Genomic DNA, 26,514 nt, shown 5'->3' with positions numbered 1-26,514 from the left:
ACACCCTATCTGAAATACTTCAGACAGAGGACAAAGATCATATCAGGTTGCCTTTAACAACACACACACACACACACACACACATTCACTGAACTCACACTCACACACACATATCCCTATCATTTTTATCAAAACAGGGTTGTGAGCAACTTATCATTTAAACCCCCATTACTGGAGTGTCTGGGTGGCTCAGCCAGTTAAATGTCTGCCTTCAGCTCAGGTCATATGACCTTAGGGTCCTGGGATTGAGCCCCGTGTCAACAGGGAGCCTGCTTCTCCATCTCCCCTTACCTCTCTCCCCACCCACCCTCCCAATTTGTGTTCTCTGTTCTCTCTTGTGTTCTCTCTCTCAAATAAATCTTTAAAAATAAATAAATAAACCCCCATCACTTCAGAGCTTGCCCCCAAAGTCTACAGCCAAGATTGACACCATTGCTGCTGTGTCCCTGCAGGTGGTATCCCACTGCCTAGAGCTTGGGGCAGCATCTGCACACTACATTCCTGGCACCATGGAGGATATGACCTTTGCAGAGCAATTCGTGGCCAAAGCTGGAAAGCTCATGGGTAAGGCTGCTTCTCCTCCCTCCTCTTCTGTACTATGCTCTACGGGTCACCAGGGAGCTTTGGGGAGGAGGAGAATGAGAGGAAGGGTATTACCCCAGATGGTTTCTCTCAACATAGCCATCTCTCTTGCAGGGGGACTAGACATGCTCATCCTCAACCATATCACCAACACTTCTATGAATCTATTTAGTGGTGATATCCACTTGGTGCGCAGAAGCATGGAAGTCAACTTCCTCAGTTATGTGGTCCTGAGTGCTGCTGCCTTGCCTATGCTGAAGCAGAGCAACGGAAGCATTGTTGTCGTCTCCTCAAAGGCTGGTGAGTGGGACAAGGACCAGTATGAAGGCAGGAGTGGGAGACACGCCAGGGATGGTACTGGGGGCTCTGCAGGGAATGTGAATTTTTACACACTTCTACATAGAGAAGTAACACAATATAAACTAACGTCTTAAATAGTCACAGTGAAAAATCAACCAATCAATCAATATTCACAGTGAAATTAAGCAAAAGCTGTTTAACATCTTGTCCCTATGCATGACAGGCAGGCATATGAATGTGCGGCCTGGGTATGTCAACTCAAGGAGAAGCCTGCATGCTGAGTGAAAGAGACAAAAGAGACACTGTTAAGAACAAGTGGGACTATAAGAAATAAGAGGCTATTCAAGGTATATGGGCTGCAAGATCCTTGGAAGTAACAGAGAAAGAACAGTAATTCAGAGTGCCCACGAGAAACTTGGTTTGTGATCTACAAATGGAAGTCTAAATGGACATTGAGAGATTGTGGAGGTATAGCCCATCCTGATCCTAAGGTGAGAGATGTGGTCATGAGGGATAAAAATGATTTTGCTTCTTCCATGACCAAGAACTATAGGTTGGTGAAGTTAGTTGACACAAAGGTAGAATTGAGAGGTGGAATATTTTAACATACGGGTGTCTGATACGTGGGTTAAGCTAAGCCAAATGAGATGAAGAATAGAAAAAAAATACACCATAGTAGCAGATCTGCCTAAACTGGGAGTGTTCTCCAAAATCTGGATTTATTGCCTTAAGGGTCCTGTTTAAACAACCAACGGGGTAGGAAGAGAGCGTTGTACAGAAATATTCATGAAGAGAACACTGTGTGATCAAGAGAGGTCATTGACACTTTGGGTGGGGATAGTATCAGAAGTTATTACCAATAAAAAGCTAGACGGTTTCCAGCTTGGGAGATTCATTTAGTCATGGGGCCAGGAGAGAAGTCCCACACCTATCTGTTGATTAGTCAGAAGGATGTAGCAAGCACCAGGATTAAAATCAGCAATCTAAACGTGGTTCCTGGCAATGTAAAAACAAATAACCTGAAGACTTTGAAATTCTTAAGTATTTCACAAACCTTTATTAGCTATTACTGTAACTAAGAACACCATCTATGTTGTAAAGAATTCTATTTCCTGGACAGGAAAGGCCTGCATAGTGATGGGATAAAAGGGCAGTGTGTCTGTGCTACCCGCCAAAGGAGTGATTGATATGCATCCCTGTGCTTCCCAGACAACACAGACTCCCCACCCCTCCCCAGACACAGCCTCTCTCCAAGCTGAAAGGAAGGGAGAGCTTCCGGATGCATACTGAGTGGGAGGGTGCTGGGCACATCCCCAATCCATCCTAGGGCATTGGCCAAAACCCTCACATCAGTCATGGTGTAGGTGGCTTTAATGATTTTAGTTGATTAAATAATATATCCACTCGAGGCAAACAGTGTGCTTCATCTTTGGCTAGGGAAATTTAACTTTCGACAATGTACACAGTGTCTTAATGTTCTCAGAAGGAACAAGAGTTACTGTAGAAGTCCAAGGGCATGATGAAAGTCTGATAACCCCTGCTTCCACACGTCTTCTACACTTACCAAATGTCACTTCACAATGTGTGTGGACTCAGAGGTGGAAATCACGTTGAACTACTATCCTTCACGTCTGCTGTTTGTATGGTCCAAGGACTTCAGCCTGTTGCTTTGAAACATGTCTGTGAACTTGCAAAGTACAGACACTTTGCTTTCTGTCCCTAACTGAAGAATTTTTCTGTTCTATGCTATATATTTTTTAAACATCCAGCAAACACATTCATTAATCCTTCCTCCTTAAAATCTGAATTCCACAAACATGGGATGCTAATCCTCAAATTGATCGTGAGGTCAGCCAAAGAGTATTGGGATGGATTTTTAATCATTCCTTCCAGAAATGCATTAAGTCGTCATTTATTGAATTATGGTGATAAGCAGTTGTTGTTTTTGTTTTTGTTTTTTTTATCTCCAGGGCATTTCCAGGTATTGCATTACATAGAAAGCCTATATTTTTCATACACTCTGTAAAGCCTCCATATAAATATGCTTTAGCATTGAGACACTATTGCTGCCTCTGGGAATTTTCTTACAGTCCACATCTATCCACCATTCAACACCACTTGGGGCACCTACTGATCAAGTTTCTATGTATATATAATATCTAGTTATGTTGATAAGTCTCCCCTTCTTCCACCATGTGCTGGTTTGGCTATGAGTTGAGTTACTATAACAAGCATCCACATTTACACTGGCTTACACAAATCACAATCTATCTTTCTTTCATAAAACAGCCTGGAGTAAGTAGCCCAAGGATGATATAGTAGTTCTGTCCCACAAAGTTGTCCAGGAACCTCTCTGTCTCAGAGCCGCCATCCCCGGGGTATTATCCTCACCTGTATATCCAGGATGGTTCAGCACCCTGTCAGAATTCTAGCTACAGAAAATGGAGAAAGAAGGATACAACCTGAAAGTTGTATTCTTCTCTTCTACCACAGCTGGCTGCAGTTGTGGTCTTTGTTCGAAGTGGATTTGTGTCCACCTGAAAACCAGGAGTTCTGGTTCTACAAAAGACACTGATGTTGGTAAGCAGTGTCTCCCCTGTCACCCATGCCAAGATGCCCACAAGATCAGAAGGCGGTATTCCCTCCAGGCAACCCCATGTGCCTACCGCACATCATACACTCACACTCCGGACTTGGTCTCTCCAGATTCCAGATCTGTTGTGCAAACAAAACCCCTTCCATCAGGCAGCAGTGCAGGAAACAGTGGGTCAAGAGGAAGCACAGAAAGAGAATGCCTAGATGGTATTTGTGAAACAAACAGAGACAGAGATATTACTACTCCAATGTGACTGGAAAAGAAATCACTGGATTGGGCAAAGAACAGTTGAAAACATCTGGAAAAAGTTTATCTGCCATTAATCAAAATGGGTCTTCTTGACTTAGGTTCAATTTTCAAAAAGTAAAGGTCACTGCATTTTCATACTCCTTGGCTCAGTGAACCCTGTAACTATAGCCCATCACATCAGTCACACACATGACAGCCAGAAACCAACTTCTTAGGCTGCTTCTCTGCCCCTCTTTTACCGCCCTTCGGTCCTCACGGACAAATCCTGTGATCCTCCTGCCCCCTTATCCTCTCAGGGACCTCACTTCACATGAAGTCCTTGTCAGTTCTCGCCAGAGCCCTTTCCTCTTTCTCTTATTCAAAACATTTTAGAAAACTACCTTTAAAATTATACTTCCTCCCTCTCTCTCTTTTTTTACTTTATTGGTAATACAAATATGACTAATAACAATTATAATACAAAGGCTAATCACACTGGGCCAACATAAGTGTAAGGATATTGATTCTTCTGTATCAAGAAAAATGTAAGACATACTTTGAAGTGCAACTACACATAATAAAATTCTGGATTTCTTTAAATATTAAAAAAAAAAACCTAAAGGAATAAGAGAGCCTTGCCAATAGCCTCTGAGTGCTCAGACCTCTCTTTGGGAGCACCATAAGCGTCTCCAATTACCTATTCATTATTCTCCAAGTAGACCCTCTTTTGAAAAGATCAGCTTTCTATATGTATTCCTTTTCTGGTTTACTCATTTCCAGCATTGCTTCATATATTTTTTTTACATAGATGTATAGTATTTCAGACACATTACGAGATGAGTAGCTAGGGGCCAATACCTCATAAGACAATGCTTTTGTGGGAAAACTCAAACCAATGTATGAAGTCACTTGTTGGATCTTAACCTGTTTGTGGGTTAAGGGCTGCCTGTGTGGTCTAAACCTACTTTAAGAATTCATCGTTACAAAGAGGGGGAAAAAATAAAATAGGTTTCTCCACTAGAGATATCAACTAACAGGATTTGGAATACCCATATGGTGTTTTGCATCAAGGCAATAATATACAGATGTTAATCTCATCCTTGCTTTCAGCTCTGCTTACCCACTTTTTCCTGAAAGGCAGACAATGTCCCGATGTATGGATATGCCTTGGAATGTGGTGGGGAGGGGAGGGCCAAGGTCAAGGTCTGGAGATGCAAAGGGGCCTAAGAACTAGAGTAGGAAGGGGTGATATTTATCCCTCACCCAACTGTTTTATGTTTTTCTAAGATGAATCTTTACCCTTAAATCCAATTATCTCAGAAATAATTTTCAGGAACCACACTTTACAAGGTGAGTGACAGTGTTTATACATGTGAATAGAGGTATTTGTGTGGGCAGGAGGCAGGTGCTGCTTCAGATTTGAAGAGAATTTGAGGAGAAGGGAGACAGGGGAAGATAAGGTATGTGCATGCGGAAGATAAGGTATGTGCATGTGTAGATAGATATGTCATCTATAGGGTCTGGAGGATGCCCAGAAAGGAGATTCAAGTAAGAATCCACAACCTGGACGTAAAAATTTCAGGAGCCACAGTTGTCTCAATTCAAGAGGTTGTGTTTAGGCAAACCTGAAGGATTGAGACAGAACCTGTTGGTGGTTGTGCCAGCCGTGCAAAAGGGGCAAATGCAGATTTGCGAGGAGAGAGACTCCCTGCTGAAGACAGTAACAATTTAGCACAGGTTGAGAACCATGCAATGCCATCCATGACAACCATTGCTCTACCTTTCTCCCTTGAAAGGCTGGGTAGAGCTTAAGTAATCATGGCTATTAACCCGACTAAACTATTGGTTTTGTTCCAGTGCACTTCCTGGTGAAAATAGGAGAACCCTACCATCATGTCTTTACATTTACTTACCGAGGAGTTTGAGAAGGCTTAGAACAAATACACTCTATTTGGAAATATACAGATAGAAAACTAGATCTTAAGCAAAGAAGAATATAAGACCTGTTGAGTCACTATGTTGTATACCTGAAACTAATCTAACATTGTGTGTCAGTTATACTTTAATAACCCCCCCCAAAAAAGGAAAAGAATATTTAAAAATGCCAGAATTAGGGGTGCCTGGTTGGCTCTGTTGGTTGAGCATCTGCCTTCGGCATGGGTCATGATCCCAGGGTCTTGAGATCGAGCCCCATGTCTGGCTCCCTGCTCAGCGGGGTGTCTGCTTCTCCCTCTGCTCCTCCTCCTTCCCTCGCTCTCTCTGTCTCTCTCTTAAATAAATAAAATCTCTTAAAAATGTCAAAATTAGACTTAACACAGATGCAGCACTTAAGTTTCAAATTTGTCTCTTGAATTTTTTTAAAAAATATTTTTTTTATTTATTTGAGAGAGAGAAAGAGAGCACGAGTGGAGGGGGGTAGGAGCAGAGGAAGAGGGAGAAGCAGACTCCCCGCTGAGCAGGGAGCCCAATACCAGGCTCCATCCCAGGACCCCAGGGTCATGATCTGAGCCAACAGCAGACGCTTAGCCAACTGAACCACTTAAGTGCCCCATGCCTCTTGAACTTTCTTAACAGAAAGAACAAGAGGGAAGGTCAGTATATAGATAAGATTATATCCAAAAGAAGGAGGTATTACAGGAAGCAAATAATATCCTAAATAAATTTCTCATAAAAGACTACAAAGTGAAGGCATAAAGTAAAGAAAAGAGCAATGTCCCCAACAACTTTCTTAAATGTTTCTTTAATTTTAAAAATTACACACACACACACACACACACCCTCTATGAATATCTGAAAAAAAGAAGTATAAAACTTAAAGTAAAAATCATCCACAATCATGCCAATATTTTTGAGAATTTCTTTCCAGATATAGAGATATAAAACAATTATTTTCCTATTGCCAGACATTTAGGTTCCTTTCAATGTTTTGCTATTTTAAAAATCCTGTAATAAATGCCTTCTATGTAAATCAGTAGCGGAGTTGATGATTATTTCCTAGATAAATTCTTAGTACTAGATTTGTTGGGTGAAATGATAGAAACATTTTGAAGGCTTTTGGTACATATTTCCAAACTGCCTTAGATAAAAGGAAAAAATAAAGGCTAGACTTTTTAAATAGACAAAAATTAAAATGAATTTAGATAAATATGAACATCATGCCACATTTTCACCCTGAGTATAGACATGAGTGTCTCTCTCACACCTACTTTGCAGAGTTCACAAAGTGTTTGGTAATTGACAAGTTTGTAAGAAGAAAAAAATGTGTTTAGTAGTCATAATTTTCATTTCTTTGTTTATTTGTGACATGGAACATGAGGTCCAATATGTGGAGCAAAAATAATCCCTTTGAGACCAGTGGTATTCTATTTTTGATTACTATTATATCTTATTCCATGTAACAGCATATGGCATGTAGTGGATATTTAATAAAAGCCTGGTCATTAGTGAATTAATTTCATTTCCATGTGTCTATGGGATATTTTTATTTTCTATTCTGTGAATTGTTTTCCCATGCCCCTGCCCACTGAGATGTTAGCAAAACTTGCCTAATAATAAATATACCTAATCGATTTCATATGTAACTTCTTGTTGGAAACATTGACAAAGGCATATCTTTGAAACTCAGCTAAATATAAAATTAATAAAGTGAAAAGTGAATTTGACATGGTGTGAATATACAGCTTTAGACAGTTGGGTTTGACCCAAGGAGAATTCCTTGTTCAAATACTTGTTGAAATAAGTATTAATTTCAATAAGTAGAAGTCCACTTAAGATACTTCAAGATGCGGAATGCCTAGGGAGAGAGAGCATGACTTCACATCTGAGAAATGTACTCTACACATGAACTTGCAAAAGTATTTGTGAAATATATTCATTCATTTATTCCAAAAATATGAATTGAGGATCCACTCTGAGCCACACACAGTACCAGATGCCAGGGCTATGGCAGGGAGCAAGGAAGGCAAGGCAAGGTGCATCACTGTGGAGCCTCCATTCCAGTGTAAACGACTATCGCATTGTTTACAGTTATTAAAAAACTGAAAGCAATCTGAATGTCCACTACTAGTGACAGGTTTCTAATACAGTGAAATATTATGTAAATTTTTATACATGCTGACTATAAAAATCATGATGCTTGAAAGAAAAGTAATTTAGAGAACAGTATATATAGTATGAGTCCAACTATGTTTAAAGAAAGGGGCTTTTACCTTTTATTTTATAGACTTCAGAGCTATTTATTGTACAATAAGCTTAGAATAATTAGAAAAATCAGAATAATTTTTTTAAAGTAAGGGATCGGGTTCTATGTGGTAACTAGAACCAAAATATTACTCCTCCCATAGGGCTGACTTGGGGGGAGGGGAGGACTGAGATTGTGCTCAATCTCACAAGTAAACAAGCAAATTCAAGTGACTGAAACTATTACATTAGCAAATTCAAACTACTAAATGCCATGGTGGGAGTGGACTGTTGATTTTTGTTGTTTTGTGTGTTTGTTTGCCTACAAAATTGTCAATTGCTGAGAACTTTGTTCACTCCACAGAGTAGGTATAATAAGCTGGGCACTCTCGATATACTCCTGGTGGAGAAAAGTGTGGGTTGTTTTTTTTTTTAATTAATTTTAAGTGGTTTCTACCACTGATCTTTAAAAGTCTAGCCCCTCATTTTTCTTTTTGTCTAAAGCAATTTGGCAATATGTATCAATAGCCTCAAAAGTACTTCCATCATTTCACTCAGAAAATGTCATGCTGAGAATCTATCAGGATATAATCATCAGTCCAATCACAGAAATACATAGGAGAACATTTATCAGAGGATTTTTTTCAACCACGTCTGCTAATCTGCAAGCAAAGCTACCAACGCTGAGAATAGCCCGCTGGCATGTGCCTGAAGTCAGTCATCACAGTCAACTAAATGTGAAGATCCAATTAATGCATAGTCCATTTTACTCCGTGGGTTTTAAATTTTTTGATATTTGCCCACAAAGTTGTCTGGTTCAGGAACTCCCAGGTAGTCAGTGCATACGATAAACCCTTTATTTCTAGCATTAGAAAAGTAATTAACATCAAATAAATGTCAAACAATATTTATTTATTCATTCATTTATTTATTTAAAGATTTTATTTATTTATTCATGAGAGACACAGACAGAAAGAGAGGCAGAGACATAGGCAGAGGGAGAAGCAGACATCACGGGGAGCGCGATGCGGGACTCGATCCCAGGACCCCAGGGATCCCTACCTGAACTGAAGGCAGACCCTCAACCACTGAGCCACCCAGCTGCCCCATATTAAGCAATATTTAAAGAATACTATTTTGAAGGGGTGTCACATTGCTGGCCTACATTGGACATCCATCTGTCTCAGCCCATCCCTAGGGAGGCAGCTGGCCATACAGCAATGATAGCTTAGACATTGCAAGAATATAAGGCCATGCCAGGATCCCCCAGAGATAGCATGGCTTTGCCATACCTGCTTTTCTCAGCACCTTTGCGCCCCTTTCTTCTCTCTCCATTAGCCCCTCCTTCATTTGGAACCTGCTTCAACCTGGCTGCCGCAGCCCTTTCCTCAGCCCAATGGCTTTCTATATGCTTTGAGTTTCTGCCCCATCACCAGCTATCCTGGTCTCTCAATCTCCCAACTCCAAACTCCCCCTGGAAGGAAGAGGTATCTAATTGGTGCTGCTGAATTTTATAAGTCAATGCCCCAAGTTATTCACGGCTTGACCAGTCTGGAGGCACAATCATTGACTCAGGTCTAACCAGTGGGGCCACAGGGAGGACAGAGTTAGGAAAGAAGCAGGGTACACGATGGTTGATGTGTCTGAGTCATTTGTATTAGCCTTTGGATAATCTTCCTTAAAGACTGCTCCTGTCAGCACAGGTTGTCCAACTGGGGCAGGCCAGGGCAGGTTTGTGTCAGGTAGCAGCAATGGCAGCGTGGCTTGAGATATCAACACTGAGATGAGATGAGATGAGATGAGATGAGATGAGATGAGATGAGATGAGATGAGATGAGATGAGATGAGGAGGATGTCCATACAAGAAGCAGCAATGGTAGTCTGGTACGAAGTTTCAGAGCTCAAGTGGACCAAGAAGGGTGTCCATGTGGTACCTGGCATGGAGCGTTAGAACTAAGAGAGAGAATACGGACATCTGCAAGGGGTGCTGCCAAGGGACAGCCCAACATAGATTAAAGAGTTCACCCATGTGCCCTAGGATGAAGTGCCAGAGCCCGGTTGGGATAAGAAGGGCACCCACACAAAGGGCTCAGAAATAACTAAAGAATAATCACATATGAGGGGAATTCATCAAATAAGTAATACATATTAAGGATAATGGATCTTGTTGTTAGCGTTACAAAGTAGAATGAAGCCTGTGATATTGGATTGGACCTGGAGGTATCTATGAACCAATTGTTCTTAATATCCATGGTTAAATATGGAAATATAGATGTGTATGTCTATATATGCACGCATATATTCCCTAGCTCTGTCTACTGAGAGGACCTGGGAGCACACTGAGTGTCTAGATCTTGGTTTCTAAACATCATTCTCCACTAAAAAGATCCAAGTATTCTTGGAGAAATGGTTGATTCCAGGACAATGCCAGAAAAGGTTTAAGATGAACCTGAAAATCTTGTGCCAGTAATTTAAAAAACTTCCCAAAGAATAATAACAACATGTTACTAGGACACAGAAACTTTTAAAAGGTTCCCGCTTGCCAACCCTGGAACCATTGGGGCATTCAACTAAATAATGATAATAATGGATTATAAGCCATAAGATACAATAAAAACCCATGATGATATAAATAAGTACATGGAAAAATGGAGAGTGAGAAGACATTTCCATATGGTGGAAAGCTAAATGATAAATTTAGAAAGAGTGATGAAATTAGAAACAATTAGTAATAATTCAAAAAAAAAGAATTAGTAATAATTCAGCCAGAAAACATCAATGGTTGCCAAAACTAGTGAATAAAAGTTTAATAAGAAACATGATATTTACTGTCTTAAAGTACCACCCTCCTCAAAAACAGAAAAACATGATTCTAAAATGAACAAAGGACTTAAGTAGACATTTCTCCAAAGAAGACGTACTAATGACCAACGGGTATATGAAAAAAATGCTCAACATCACTAATTATCCAAATGTAAATCCAAACCACAATGAGATACCACCTAACAACTGCTGGGGTGATCATTATCAAAAATTAGAAACAAAACAAAATAAAAACAAGAACAGAAAGTAACAAGATCTGTTAAGATTTAGAGAAATTGGAACCTTTGTGCACTGTTGGTGGGAATGTTAAATGGTGCAGCCGTTATGGAAACTAGTATAGAAGTTCCTTAAAAAATTAGAAATAGAGTTACCACATGATCCCAAAATCATACTCCTTGGTATATACTTGAAAGAACTGAAAGCACACCTCAAAAAAGATACTTGTATACTCAGGTTTATAGAAGCATTATTCATAATAACTAAATCATGGAAGCAACACAAATGTCCATCAACAGATGAGTGAATAAGCAAAATATAGTATATACATACAATTAAGCCTTTTAAAAAAAGGGAAATCTAAAAAATAAATAAATAAATAAAAAAAATAAAAAAAGGGAAATCCTGATATATGCTACAACATGGATGAACTTTGAGGTCATTATGTTAAGTGAAATGAACCAGTCACAAAAAGGCAAATATTATATAATTACACGTACATAAGATACTTAGAGTAGTCAAAAATCATAGAGACAGAAGGTGGATGGTAGTTCCAGGGGCTAGAAGGAGAGGGGAATGGGGAGTGACTGTTAGTGGATACACAATTTCAGCATTGCAAGATAAAAAGAGCTCTGGAGATGGATGCTGGTAATAACTGGCACAACAATATGAACGTACTTAATCCGGCTGAACTGTACACTTAACGTTGGTTAAGATAGGGGTTTTTTAAAGTAGCATCTTACAAGATATTGTAGTAGATTGAATGGCGATCCTCAAAAAGATATGTCTATGTCCTAACTCCCTGAATCTATATATGTGACATTATTTGGAAAAAGGGTCATTGTGGCTGTAATTAATTTAAGGATCTTGAGATGAGATCATCCTGGATGACCTGGGTGGGCTCTAAATCCAGTGGCAAGTGTCCTTATAAGAGACAGAAGAGGGGTGGCTGGATGACTCTGTTGGTTAAATGTGTGCCTTCCACTCAGGTCATGATCTTGGGATCCTGGGATCTAGCCTGCTTCTCCCTCTTCCTCTGCCTCCTCCCCCTGCTCGTGCTCTGTGTCTGTCTGTCTCTCTCTCTCTCTCCAATAAATAAATAAAACCTTTAAAAAATAAAAATAAAATAAAAAGAGACAGAAGAAAAGACATAGAAAGATACAGTTGTGTGAAGACAGAGGTGGAGCTTGGAGTGATATGGTTATGAGAAATGCTGACAGCCACTAGAAACTAGAAGAAGCTCTAGAGGAGGCTTCTCTCTCCTCTAGAGCTTTTGGAGGGAGTGCAGCCAGGCAACACCTTCACTTCAGACTTCTGGTTTCCAGAACTGTGAAAGAATAAATTTCTGTTGTCTTAAGTCAGCCGCTTATGGTAATTTGTTACGGCAGATCTAGGAAACCAATAAATTACTTCCCACATTTTGATATGGTTGTGGTTTGATATGCATTGTGGTTATGTCTGAGAATGTGAAGGAAATTCACACTAACTTATTCGGGGGTGATGGGACATTAGATCACAATGACCTCAATTACAGTAATTACTCCCAAATGGTTCAGAAAAGGGAGTACAATTCTTGCAACTCTTCTCTAAGTTTGAAATTATTTCAAAAGAAAAAGTCCCCATCCTAGGGGTGTAGTGACTTGGAAGAGGTATATGGGTGGATTTTGTGGGGCTTTCTCATGGGTTCCTTGGGGATCCCCTGTAGGAGATGTGCTAATACTTCCTCCAGCTGACTCTTTTTTGGCTTCTTCCTCAGCTCCAAGGCTTTGATCAGCCCATCCCCCTTGGCCCAGTCCACCCCACCATCCAAGCGCAGGGGACCCCAGGCCAGCTCCCCTCCACAGGTTCCACATTTGATTTCTGAGAAGCCTGATGCTTATTGATATATTTGATCCCACGATGCATTCAACTAGTTCCCAAACTCCAGTGGATACTTGCAAAGGTCTCCAAATAATCTTAAATCCCCTCTCGTGCAACTTAAGGTGATAAGAATGCAAATGCCTCCCTGACCCCCAGTGGATGAACACATATGACAATGACCATTCTCCTTTCTCTAAGCACAACTATTTAAGCTGGATGTGGGTGATTAGGTAATGCTCGTGGAACCGGATGGGCCCACCCCTCAACTGTGGGGCTCTTGAAATCTACTCTTTTATTCTCACCTTAGGAGATGTGCTCAACGCTCAGGACAATAGGAGGAGCCATATTTCATGGCCTGTACCTACGCAAGAAAAGCTCTTGCCAAAGTCATCTTGCAAAACCTAGTAACCGGTTTTATCTCACTTCTCTCTGATGTATTTTGCACTGTTTCAACACCATACACCCCTCTTATATGTCCAGCCAAAACAGTCCCCTCAGGGTCATGTCCTCTGGCCACCCTGAATGCCATGTCTCAGTTCGCTTTATTCCAAAGTCTTACTGCTGGTTTCCTTAGGATTCTTTCCATCCTGAGCCCCCTTCTCTTTTCACTCAATATGCTCTCCCTGGACATCCCCATCCAGTCCACGTTGCTTCTGTTACCACTGGATTGTGGGTTGTCTTAATACTTACAACGACACCTCAGGTTCTCCTAAGCCTGCAGTAGAAAGATGATTTATTTTTAGAACCCGAATCAACCCAAACAACTAAGGGAGTTGGACCGTGAGGGGCCCAGCTAAGGAAATATTTTTAGGAAGAACTGGATAAAAGGAGCAGGATCCAGGATGAGTTCTCCTCCTCGAAGCCATCAGGGAATGGTGAACCCCAAGTTGAGGCTCACTCAGTAGAAGATGTGGTGCATTTGCCTGGGGTCACTCTGAAAGTCTGAAGGCAGGCAGAAATGAAGCTTTTCAATCCTGCACACTTTCTTCAGAGTTCTCAATTCAAGCAGTTTAAAATCTGCCTTTGAAATGGAAATACTGTAATTTCAAAATCTCAGCAGGGCAGTTGGGGATGGAGGGTGTGGAGTGGATGAACAAAAGCACTGAGGCCTGCTTTTGACCTCTTCTTCTCAGCTAACAAGCTCCAGCACACAGCTAAGCTGCCAGCCCTCTGGCTCTTGCTGTTCCTACAGTGGCTAAGTCCCAACGTTTCTGGGACAGAGCTAATTGCAAACAGTATGTCCCATTCATCACCAAGTCTGCACTCTTACTTGTCAGACTCCATGTCCCATATTTTGCTTCAGAAAATATGATCCCCAGAGCTCTGTTTCTTTGCGGTCTAAAACTTCCCAGGAGAGAAATCTAGCTGACATCTATCTGTTCTGCTGTGATGGCTCCATTCTCCCCACGTAAACAAAAGTTAACCCAGGACAGAAGCACTCAGGCGTCGACCCCCTCACTTTCATGACAGTTTCGTGCAAATTAGTATATTTATTTACTTGTTCATTTGATTTAATTAACCTCATACTCTGGCATATTTTCTAACTGGTAATTGAACAAGTGGATCTTGTATGCTGCAATCAGAAAACAACTTTATTCTTTCCCGCAGACCCATTTATGGGTTAGCTCATCCCTGAAACTGGATGTGATCGCAGGCAGATGGCAACGCGCTAGGATAATAAAAGATCCTCTAGCTGCTTCCAGTCTCACGAAAGGTCTCACTTCAGTAATTAAAATGTCCAGTCACGAGTAATTTAACTAAAGCTTCTCCCCGATCAAGCTCTAACCTGCTATAGGAAACAGGGATAGGAAAGAGTTGGATTCAGCTTTTCCTCTCATTCCCTAGCTCCTCCTCATTTACCAGGCTGCCTCGCCCCTCTTGTTTAAAAGAAAATAGGGGGCACAGGGAAGAAGGAGGTTCAGGAGAGGTAAGGTCCCACCCACTAGGCTGGCCCCCTACCAGATGTACCACTGAACTGTGGCCACAGCAATTGTTCAAAGCTCATGCTCTCTGACCTCAGAGGATGACCAAACCTGACTCTTGCATTGAGTGTTTTTGTGGGGTCTTAGGAAGCCCCCGCTGGAACACTGCTAGCTCTTCTTGTGATGTGGACAGCAGATGCTTATGTTATTTATTTCCCTCAGGCCCTGGGGGTACAGTGGGAATACAGGGGGGTACACTCACCACTTGGGGCTGTCCTTTGGGACAAGATTGGGAATGACAATGGGGAAGAAGGGGTGCACATTAGGACAAAGCCCCATACCACCAACTCTGTAGTGGACTTGCCCATAATAACCAGAACCTCTCAGGTTTAGTCAAATCCCATTCCTTGGTGCTCCTCAAGGTCCTAGGGACAAGCTCTCCTTGAGGTGCCCTTAGAGCTTCTATCACAAGGATAGACATGAGAAGGCTTACCCTTTCTCCTTGGAAGATCACTGAGACGCTGTTCATTTCCGCTCCCTACCCAGTTCCTTTTGGCTTTTTCACCTTCTGGCCTTTAATTCCCTCAGGATGGTTGCAGGTTCATATGTTACAAACACCTTTTGGTTTGGGGTGTTTTGGGGGTTCTGCTTATCTGTGTTACCATGTGCTGTCCAGGCAGTCTGGAACCTCCCTTCTGAAGATGGAAGTCTTTGCCAGTTACTTTGCTCTCAGCCTTTGAACCTCAACTCAAACTAGAGTGGGAGAAGTCAATTTTTAACATGCTGTTACATATTATTTATTCCATCTTGGCCAGGGCCCCTTAACTCACAGAATCTTCCTAAAAAAAAAATTAAAAATCTGGGTTTTTGGAGGGGCCTTGTCCTTTTCAGCTTTCTGAAACTTCTCAATATATTTTACATAAAGAATGATACAGAGGTTCCCTCACACAAGAGAATCAGCATTATATGGGAAAATGTTTAAGAACAGCTCTGTGAATAGAAAGTGGGCTTTAATGAAATGCACCAGATTTGTTTTGGAATAGTGAACACCTAGGAGATTTTTCTCCCTTCTCTTCTCTTTTTTCTACTTTTTGACATGTTTCAGCTTTTCTTTAGTGAGCCTAGACTGGTTCGCAAAATCCTTTATCTGCAACTCCAAAATCCAAAAAGCTATGGGCTGGGGCGTGGAGTGGGGGTTGGGAGCTCTAAATACTAAGGATTTTTTTTCCCCATAATTAATTCTCTATAGTTAATTTAACTTGAATTGAAGGGAAGCTACTTAAAGCTCTTATCTCAGAATAAATCTTCAAATATTTTAATGCAGAAATAATAATGTTTTTGCTTTCAGCATGCCTCCCCAGACTCTACTGGGAGTGCTATATAATATACATTATAAGCCCCATGCCACCTCCTAAAATCAAAAAATAATTCTAAATTATTTTACACATCGGACACTATGGGTTTTGGACAAGTGTTTATTACCCTATACTTTTGAAAAGGAGAAAATATAATGAACTGTGTTATTATTTTTCTTGCTCTAGTGGCTACTCATTATCACTAACTCATCCTCACCTTTAGTCTTTGTACAAGCTACTCCCATACTTCCCTGGCCCTTCTGTACCTTCTCTTATCAAAGTAGACTTCACAATCTACCTCCTGAAGGTGAAATCTGAAGTTTCCTCGTTAGTCCAAGATCTTTCTTCACCTAAATATTCATCTTGGGTTTGGGACACATTTTTCCCAGGTCACACTAATTTGGGCTTTAAAGAGACACAATAACTCATAATTCAATGATTGCTCACCCAGTTCCTGTATAAAACTTCAGCACCTTCCAAAGACCTCCCCTCTTTATTTCTTCTAGGAGTTCCTAGATCATGTTCAATGAACATATGTTACCATGCATCTCTGGTTCCCACACCCACCCTCAAAGCCCACCATAAATATGGTTTATGGAAAAAGGCCTTTCCTTACTGAACCCTTCAACACAGACCCAGAACACAGACTAGAGGACTCTGGGGAGGGAGTAGACTAAAATCTGCAGTTCTCTTCATATTTGAGTTTGTTTTCTAAGATCTTATTATTTTTAAGTAATCTCTACTCCCAACATAGGGCTTGAATTTACAACCCCGAGATCAAGAGTTGCATGCTGTACCAACTGAGCCAGACAGGTGCCCCAACTCTCCATATTTGAATTTGAGAATAACTGGTTTAAAGGTCTGCAGATCAATGCCAGATCACAAAATTTAAGAGATAAAATTTATAATAAATGTCAATGACAGTTGCAGTGTACCTCATGTATGGTTTTCATAATAAAGGTTAATGAGTTTTCAACAGTCTTTGTCCAATCTTGACTATTGTCTAGTAACTCAGTACTTTCTTCACCATTTAAAAATATTTTTAGAGGAGTCTGGGTGGCTCAGTTGGTTAAGTGTCTGCCTTCAGGTGAGGTCATGATCCCAGGGTCCTGAAATCAAGTCCCACATTGGGCTCCCTGCTCAGAGGGGCATCTGCTTCTCCCTCTTCCTCAGCCCCTCTCCCCACTTGTGCTCTATCAAATAAATATATAAAATCTTATATATATATATATATATATATAGTTTTTTTTTTAACCATACATCTTATCTGGTAACTTTTTCTGCCATATCCTACTGTTTCTCTATCTTTCTCCTCTCTTCCTCTTTGTCTTTCTCTCTTCTCTAACTCTCCTCTCTGGAAAGAAAACAACAACAAAAACATCACCAGCAACAAAATCTCTCCTTTCCTCCTAAGAAACAATTGGAGATCTTTTTTGTACTTTGAACATAACCTAAGGCATAATTAAAGACAGAGAGTGGGATACACTAAGCTCCCTTAGTGGGACAAAATCACTGTTACAGGACTTCAGACTATGGGTTCACATAGTCTCTTGCTTCTGCATCCCTGTTGCTATCTGGGCAGACACACAAAATACCATAGTCAATATCTTTATTATCATCTAGAAGGGTATTGTGAGCTGACATGTCAACCCAGAACCTGTGAGTGTGACCTTTTATGAAAAATGTCTTTACAGATGTAATAAAGGTAAGGATCTCAAGATCAGATTATCTCAGGTTATATTGATGGCCTAAATCCATTGGCAAGTATCCTAATAAGAAGAGTAACTTACACACAAAATTGGAGAAGGCCATATGGAAATGGAGACAGAGATTGAAGTGATGCATCTATAAACCATGGAACATGTAAGATTAGCACCAGACATCAGAAGCTTGCAGAGACAAGGAAAGATTCTCCACTTGAGCCTTTTTGGAGGGAACATGATCCTGCTGATACCTTGGTTTTGTATTTGTAGTCTCCAGAACTATGAGAGAATAAATTTTTGTTGCCTAAAGCCACCAAGTTTGTGGTAATTTGTTATGGCAGCTCTAGGAAACTAACACAAAGAACCTAGTAGTTGCTAGCCCTCTGGGTGCCCTTGTCTGTCATCTTAGAAGTGAAAATAACACTACTATTCCTAAATTTTGCCTACGGCAACCCTCTTGGGTCTCCTCCCTCTCTGGGAACTCTGTACTATCGCTTTACTATCGCTCAATAAACTGCTTTGCTGCCCTCCAAAAAAATACATATATACATTTTGCCTATTTGACGCTCAATTGTCACGTAGAGAGAATCTTCACCAACTCAGGAATGGCTAGATTTAACATCTGGCTTCTGAAAAATACTCAGATAAAGAACAGTGGCTTCTGACTGAGTGATGTATAGAATTGTTGAATCATCATATTGGATACCTGGAATTAATCTAACACTGTATATTAGTTATGCTGGAATTTAAATTTAAAAAAATTAAAAGAACATGAGGAAATCTCACCTACTGCTTGAAATTCATGGCCACTAGAGTCAAATTTGAATCCTGATTTGACTCCTGGTTCTCCTACTCATAAACTATGCAACTTTAGGCAATTATTTAGCCTTGAGACTAGCACATAAGACCTAAATAAATGATAGCTCCTATTTAGCTCCAATTTTTGTGATTGTTTTGTTTACTTCACATGGCTGCTTCTCTGTTTGCTTATTCCTTTCCATGGCAGGAAATAGCTACCCCAGTCCCAACCCACATGACTTTTTAGTTCAAAATCCAACAGCAGCTAATTAGAATCTTTGCATCACTTATTTCAATATCTTTAAAGAGAGAGACCACGATGTATGTTCAAACCATTGTGCATATTAGCTATCACTGGCTTGACCTTCTATGTCTGCGAAGGCAAGATCTTTTTGAAGGGTATGTATGTAGGAAGGCAGTGGTGAGCATTTCCAGAAGTCTTTTAAGTGTTATATATTCAAATCTCTTTATATATTCTTTCATGATGTATGCCTTTGATTTCATGCTTTAAAAAGTATCTCCTACCTTGAGATCATATATTGACCCTTTATTTGTTACTTTCCATGTATACTCTCTAAAATAATTTGAATTTTTTTATTAGAAGGGTACTTTTCTCTAAGTAGCCTATTTGTCCCAACATAATCTTTTCAATAGTATGTACTTTTCTCACCAATTTGAAACATGAATACCAATAACAATCACATTTACTAGATAATTTTTATGTGCCAGAGTTTGCGCTAAGTATATTACATGGATTGTTTCAGCTTAGCAGTATTATTACCCACATATGACAGCTAAGAAATGGCATACTTGGGATTCACACTCAGGTCATCTAATTATAGAGCTCATACTTTTAACCACTATGCTACTCTTATAAATAATTTGGGTCTATTTTTAGCTCAAACAATAGGAAAGATTTTTGACATAACTGGAAGTCCAGATTTAGGGTTGACTTGGCTCGTGCTCACTTTGGCAGCACATATACTAAAATAGGGTTGACTTGACTTGAGTTCAGTGTCCCCATGATTCTCTTGGCTCTGCTGCCTTCCATGTGTGATTTCATCCCCAGGCTGATAGTGAAATAGCTGCAGTAATTCTAGCCCCCATATCCATTCACAAGAATGTCCAGTAGAAAAGAAACAAAATGGCTACTTTAAGAAACTCCCCCAGAAGAATAAAGAATTTTCTCAGACCCTCCAACAAAATTCTCCTCCAAGATGGGCCAAATACTCATTCCTGTGTCAATTATGGACTAGGAGATTAGATTAAATCAATTATACAAGCCCAACCCTAGAGTTAGAGATGGAATCAAATTTCCTTTGGAACATGGGCAGCATAAAAGTAAGAAGGACTATCAGTAAGGATTAGGTTCAGCTCTCTAATGCAGAAAACCTAAAATAGCAGTAGGTTAAATAAGTTGAAAAGTAAATCAAGTCTGGAGGTAGGCAGTCCTGGAGGTAGAGCTAGGATAGAGGCTCCATGGTCACCCAGTTTCCCTCCTGTCTCAATGCTCTGCCATTCTCACCATGTGGCTTCTACTTCATGGTCCTAGATCATTCTGAAGCCACAGCCATCATATCCACCTTCAGGCACCAAGAAGGAGGAAGGAGTGGAAGGGAGAGACTGATTTCTTCTTTTAAGGACATATCCCAGAAATCACATGATACATTTCTGTTTACAACCCATTGGACAGCACTTAGTCATTTGGCAACATTGGCTGAAAAAAGCTGAGAAATGTGGACTTTATCCCAGATAATTATTTGCCCAGACACAAATCAGAGATTCCACTAATAAAGAAGAGCAAAAGATATAATGAGAGCATGCTAGCAGTCTCTACAACAGGTGGAAACATGAATTCAACTGGGGTTCAGTTACAAAAGAATAAAGGGGAACTAAATTCTGATTAGGCAACGAACAATGTGTCCTGAAGCCCCAGTGGAGTGTTTGGTCCAGTCCTAGACTAGTCAACAACCCAGTGGTATCAGATACTCTGGTTGGACATCCTGTGCCACACACCCATTCCTGGAACTTGACCATAGAGTCATTCATGCCAAAACTCATGATTGAGAATGGAGCTGGAGCAGCTCCCTAAAGAGATTTGTTTGTATCTTTTTGAGAGTTAATATACTAGTAATTAAAGTTCAGATTGAAGATATTAATCTTTTGTCCACTATGTTCCAAATTGTTTTCTAGTTTTTCATTTACCTTTTACTGTTATAATGATGTTATTATAGTTATTGCTTTCACTACAGAAGTTTTACATTTTGTATTATCAAGTATTCTTTGCTTTTTCACATTTTTTTTTACTTTTCTGTTAGAATGATCCTTTATAATACGGATATGATAAATATTCACCTATAGTATCTTCTTTCCTGATTGAATTATTTTTTATCAGTCAGAAGATGCATTCTGCTGCACATATAACAAAAAGTCCAATTACAATCACTTAACACTAAATAGGGCTTACTTTTTCTCAGGTAATAAGTTCAAAGTTTGTTTGGTGGACTTATTATATCTTAAAGAATCCAAGCTCATTCCACATTTCCGTGCTATAATCCTTAATATGTAGGTTTTCCTCAAGTTCACAAATGATCACTGCAATTTTAGGCATCACATCTGAAGTACTTTTAGAATGAAAGAAGAAAGGCAAAATGTAAAAGGTACATGCCACCTGAATCTACCTATTTCAGCAGGAAATCAGTATCTTTCCTGGAGACCCCATCTATAGGATTTCTCACTGGCTAGAACTAGATTACTTGGCCTCACAAAAGAGCAAGGGAATCTTGAGGAAATAAATATTTTTATCTCAACACACTTCTGCTCTGAGAAAAAAAATCTAATTCTATTATCAAAAAGGGGGAAATGGATATTGGGTAGACAACATCTGCCATATTTTCCATCTAGAATTTTGGGGATATATGATATAGAACAAGGAACTAACAATTTTTGCCACTGACTTAACCAACTTTCCCAGCATCTTTATTGATTAAGTCATTCTTTTTTCATTGATTTGGCAAGAAATTTCATTTAAGAATTTATAGAGTTTCTGTTGTGTGCTCTGCGGCAACACGATCAGGATCCCGAGGGTAAGAGGATGAGGAAAATAAAAGAAAAGTAAAGAGATGGGGACAGGAGGGGACACAGTGGATGATGTCCAAGCAGTGCCAGCTTTATTCAAGGTTCTACAAGATTATATAGCATAAGCAAAACAAAGACAAAGAAGTATCTGTTCTTAGCATGTTTGTGAAACCCTCCAAGGTTCCCCTTTATCAGCATGCAAGACAGACCCACTGGTGCCAGAAGACCTTGGTAAATAGATAAGCTTGTTGCTCCAGATGTACATACCTCAAAGAAATATTAGATATGGTTAACAGACCAGCAAGGACAGCACAGACCCCTATTCAACTTTATGGCGAGGCCATAATACATTGTATCTAATGTGTTATGTGGGCGATCACTGCACAAGCCAGCTCTGAAAACCATTGCTCAAGCCCTTTCTCAAGCGTCAACCAACTATTCACCCTTTAGGCTCCTGAGCCTTTTGAGTGAATGAGGGATGCAAGTCCAGGCCTGGTTTGGTTCAGTTACTCCAGCTAGTCCGTGGTCGCCCACAAGTTTCCAGTTCCAATAAGGGCAGAGTGGTATCTAACAGATCAGCCTGCATTAGATCAAACTTTGGACAAAATATGGAAAACAACCATTGAAGGCAATGGGGAGAAAAGGCAAAAGCTGACAAAAACTGGAGTCTTGTTGATACTTGAAAGGGGGAACTGACACTAGGTGAGTTTCCCAATTTTACAGCTTATGCCTAAAGGCAGGCCACAGTCAACACAATGCCATCTTACTACCTTGAAGAACCAGAAAGAAGAGTTTAGGGTTTCTGTAGCAGCCAGAAAGTGGAGGGGGACACCCTGGAAAGGAACGAGCCACAGGGGAAGAATACCAAATTCTATATACAGACTCTTCCAAAATCTGTTTGTCCCCTAAATTACACCACTCATAGGCAGTGTAGATACCAAGAAGCCCAAATAAGATTAAATAATTCAACGGATATTTTAGCTGAACCCTGCTGCAAGAGACACAGGGTTTCAGCCAAGTTAAATGCCCACATGAAAAAAAAATCAATATTCTTTGGAGGAATATGTCAGAATCCAGAGGCTCTACAAGCATCATTCACAATATCAAGAATACACAGCAAAGTTCTCTACATACAAGAATAGGAAATATGACTGATACTCAGGAGGAAAAGCAATCAATGGAGAACATTCCTTAAAAGACCTTATTTTAGAATTAGCAGACAAAAATCCTAAAGTAACTGTTATAACTCTTTGATCAGCAGAGTCTAAGGTCTCAAGCCATTTCTAATCCCTCCCTTTAGAAAGGGTATAATGAATAGGTTATCCTATTAAGCAGATGTCCACATGTCCTCCCAAAAACTGGCTGAGAATTAACCAGGATGATGAAAGTAAGAAAAGCAGGGGTTTTTTTCTTTTTGTTTTTTGTTTTAAGATTATTCATTCATTTATTTATTTGAGAGAGAGGGAGTGACAAAGAGAGAGCATGTGCAGGAGAGGGGGCAGAGGGAGAAGGAGAAGTAGACTCCCCACTAAGCAGGGAGCTCAATGTGGGGCTTGATCCCAGGACACCAAGATCATGGCCCAAGCTGAAGGCAGACGCAGAAGCAGAAAAAAAGGCAGGGATTTTCATTTCGCTTGTATAGAAAGAAAAATCAATAATAGGTTGCTATGTTGGCAGAGAGCTCTTGCCCAAACCTTCGGATCTCAGCATTCTTGGGTTCAGAGGTAGCAGAGTTAGCAGTTGTGGGATTACATGGCTCTTTTATGGTCATTTATTTACCACCTTTATTAAAATCTAACCAATCTCTCTTCAGAGAAGATTTTCCTGTAGCCCACCCCACCTCCCACCTCAATCTCTTCAAGGAGAGTTTCTTTGATACCTTAATAATCTTTTTTTCTTTCAGAAATTCAACACAGCATGATAATCTCATAGGAGTAAAGAGAAACTATGTCTCAAAGGGTAAAAGGACTCCACAGGGGTTACAAATCCTACTACAGATAAAGCAAAGATCATCTCTGTAGAAGCTAAAATGGGTCATCTTCTTAACCCATTTCCTTATTATTTAGGGAAAATGTCTTCTCCACTTGTTGCACCCTATTCTGCAAGCAAATTTGCTCTGGACGGATTTTTCTCCTCTGTCAGGATGGAACATTCAGTGACCAAGGTCAATGTGTCGATCACTCTCTGTATCCTCGGCCTCATAAACACAGGTAAGGTGAAGAGAGTGGAATAAACAGCCTGCAGATGACTGCCTTCCTTACCATTGTGGGCAAAGAAGGTGCTGAACTCTTTGACTCATGTGTAAGGCACTAAAACCCAGCAAAAGCACAAGTCTCCATTTAACGAAGCACTTCTGTCACTAGTGGAGCCTCTGACTATTCTTTGACCCTTCTTTCCATTCTGACCACCAAGTGTGCTGAGTGACACCAGACTCATCACTTGACCCTATTCTTTACATCCTCAGGAACACTCGATGGCCACTACTTTCCTCTTTGAGGCTTATCAAGTACAAGTTTCTTATTCTTAATATCATCACCTGTAATAAGACATATTGATATCATGAACCTTTTTTTTCTTCATGAATAATCTCTAAACCCAATATGAGGCTCAAACTTACAACCCCAAGATCAAGAATTGCATGTTCTATTGACTGAGCCGGTCAGGCACCCCTCATAACCCTTTGACATGATGCACTGAGAAGGACACAGTATCATTTTTGTGATATTCTTGCCAAAAAGGCATAATCTCAATCTAGTCAGCAGAGAGAGATGGACAGAGGCACCTGGCTGGCTCAGCCGGTAGAGCATGAGGCCCTTGATCTCGGGGTAGTAAGTTTGAGTACCATGTTGGGTGTAGAAATTACTTAAAAATTTAAAAAAAAATTTTTTTTTAAAAAGAGAGAGAAATGGACAAACCCAAACTGACATTCTACAAAACAGTTGATTAATAATACTCTTCAAAACTGTCAAGCCCATGAAGGACAAGGAAAGAATGAAGAACTGTCACAGACTGGAGAGAAAATAAGAAGAAATTACTACTAAGTGTAATCCTGGCTAAGACCCTCAAACACAAAAAGGTTGTTAGTGAACAAAATAAGGTCTGTGTTTTAGTTAGTAAATTTGTCCCAAATATATTGTACACTGACAATAGTACAGTGCTTATGTGTGACGTTATAATTAGGGGAAGCAGAGTGAAGGCTACAAGGGAATATTCTGCACAAGTTTTACAACTTTTCTGTAAGTCCAAATGCAAGTTTATCTAGAATAGGTACAATGAGAAAACTTTATTTAAAGAGTAATTGAGTCAATTGAGTGGTTGTTCTTGAACAAGAGAGAAAGAAAGACACATAATGAAACAAGGATAGAAAAAGAAAAAGAAGCTGTGCAAAAAGGACATGGAAATTTGGAAGAGATAACTAACTTTCCTTCCAAATGAAAGTGGTTTGTGTTGACAGAAACAAAGGCCTGGATTCTTGTCCATATCCTCCTTTTACAAGCTAGTAAATCATTATCATACAGCACTTGGCTTTACCCACTGATACTTTCCATTAGCTTCTATACTCATTCTGCTCCTCCATATTACTCTTTCATCCCATCCAAAACGCACAAGAGAGAAGCATGATTTAAATCTCTCCATCACCTTTAACTGCCCCCCAAATCTTCATCCAGGAAGACAGGGCCCGCATTAACTCTAAGCCTCTCTTTGCAGAGTGGGCCCTAAATGTACCCAGTCTTCTGAGACGGCCCGTAGGCCTTGTAGAGCAAGCACAGGCAAACAGCCCCTAACAGCTAAGCTGTTGCTGTCTACAGACCCTCCACCTTGTAGACTCTACTGGTCTTGGATAACCACACTCTTCTCTCATTTCTACAGACACAGCCATGAAGGCCGTTTCTGGGATACTCAGCACAGTAGGAGCATCTTCAAAGGAAGAATGTGCCCTGGAGATCATCAAAGGGGGAGCTCTGCGCCAAGAGGAAGTGTACTATGACAACTCAGTCTGGACAGCTTTCCTACTGGGAAATCCAGGGAGGAAGATCCTGGAATTCTTGTCATTAAGAAGTTATAAACTGGACAAATTTATAAACAACTAAGCACTTCCTTAGGATGCGGCATGGGAAGGGACTGTTCATCCTGATATTACCTGAGCTCCATCCATGAAGGTATCTCCCCGGAGAGACAAATGAGTGTCCCCAGAGAGTTGGAAGTCACACATCACATCTCACAATTTGAAGGAGTTCCTCTAACACTTGCACAGTGGAAATGTAATTATAATGAATGTCATGAACCACTGCAACCTGTGGTCATGAAAATGATAGTAACCAGAGGTACGATTAAAAAATAGTTCTATCAAATTTACCTCATATATAATATTATGATTAATACAATATTAATTATAATAAAGGTCATATCAACTTTATAAATTCATAATTAGTAGCTCTAAGTTCAGTTCATTCAGTATGGCTCCTTTAAAACCATGATCTATACAAGTGAAAATTTTCAGTGTTCATTTCGTATTTTGTGGTCGGAAACTTTTCTGTTCTTGAGTTAAAGAAATCACCCTACTCTTCATTTGGTGGACATCATGTCCATACCTTATTATATATTTCAGATACTCTTTATATTATTTTACATTGCTTCTCTGGGAAGGAGAACACCTGGGTGGGTATAAATCATTAGGGCAAACCCATGGATGTGGAAATCCCTGTTAACTGGAGCCAGAGAACCTACACATGTTTATTGAGCTCAGGCTGCATCAAGCATCTATACTTTACATGTGAGCTTTCAATGGTATATTAGAAGTCTGGAGAGAAGGGGATGGAGCTTAATCCTCCCACTTACACATTTAGTCATTTATTCATTCAACAAACATTTAT

The 26,514-nt window shown here is 40.1% G+C and overlaps 1 protein-coding gene across 10 annotated transcripts in view; it reads left to right on the top strand.

Moving 5' to 3' along the window:
• HSD11B1 (hydroxysteroid 11-beta dehydrogenase 1) overlaps positions 1-26,068 on the top strand; it is a 64,963-nt gene extending 38,895 nt beyond the window's left edge. For 8 of the 10 annotated variants that reach the window (XM_077902243.1, XM_077902241.1, XM_077902240.1 and 5 more), the window contains 4 exons: positions 453-564; positions 697-882; positions 23,707-23,850; positions 25,511-26,068. In XM_077902243.1, coding sequence (XP_077758369.1) covers positions 453-564; positions 697-882; positions 23,707-23,850; positions 25,511-25,731 — 663 coding nt within the window. In that variant the 3' untranslated portion in view covers positions 25,732-26,068. Of the gene's footprint in view, positions 1-452; positions 565-696; positions 883-1,105; positions 2,222-23,706; positions 23,851-25,510 lie in introns of those variants that run through there. The other 2 variants (XM_077902236.1, XM_077902246.1) reach the window with 2 other exon arrangements.
• The last annotated feature ends 446 nt before the right edge of the window (positions 26,069-26,514 follow it).

This window comes from Canis aureus, chromosome 6 (assembly GCF_053574225.1).
Source record: "Canis aureus isolate CA01 chromosome 6, VMU_Caureus_v.1.0, whole genome shotgun sequence".
Classification (NCBI taxonomy): Eukaryota; Metazoa; Chordata; class Mammalia; order Carnivora; family Canidae; genus Canis; species Canis aureus.
This window is presented reverse-complemented; position numbering and strand designations above follow the sequence as displayed.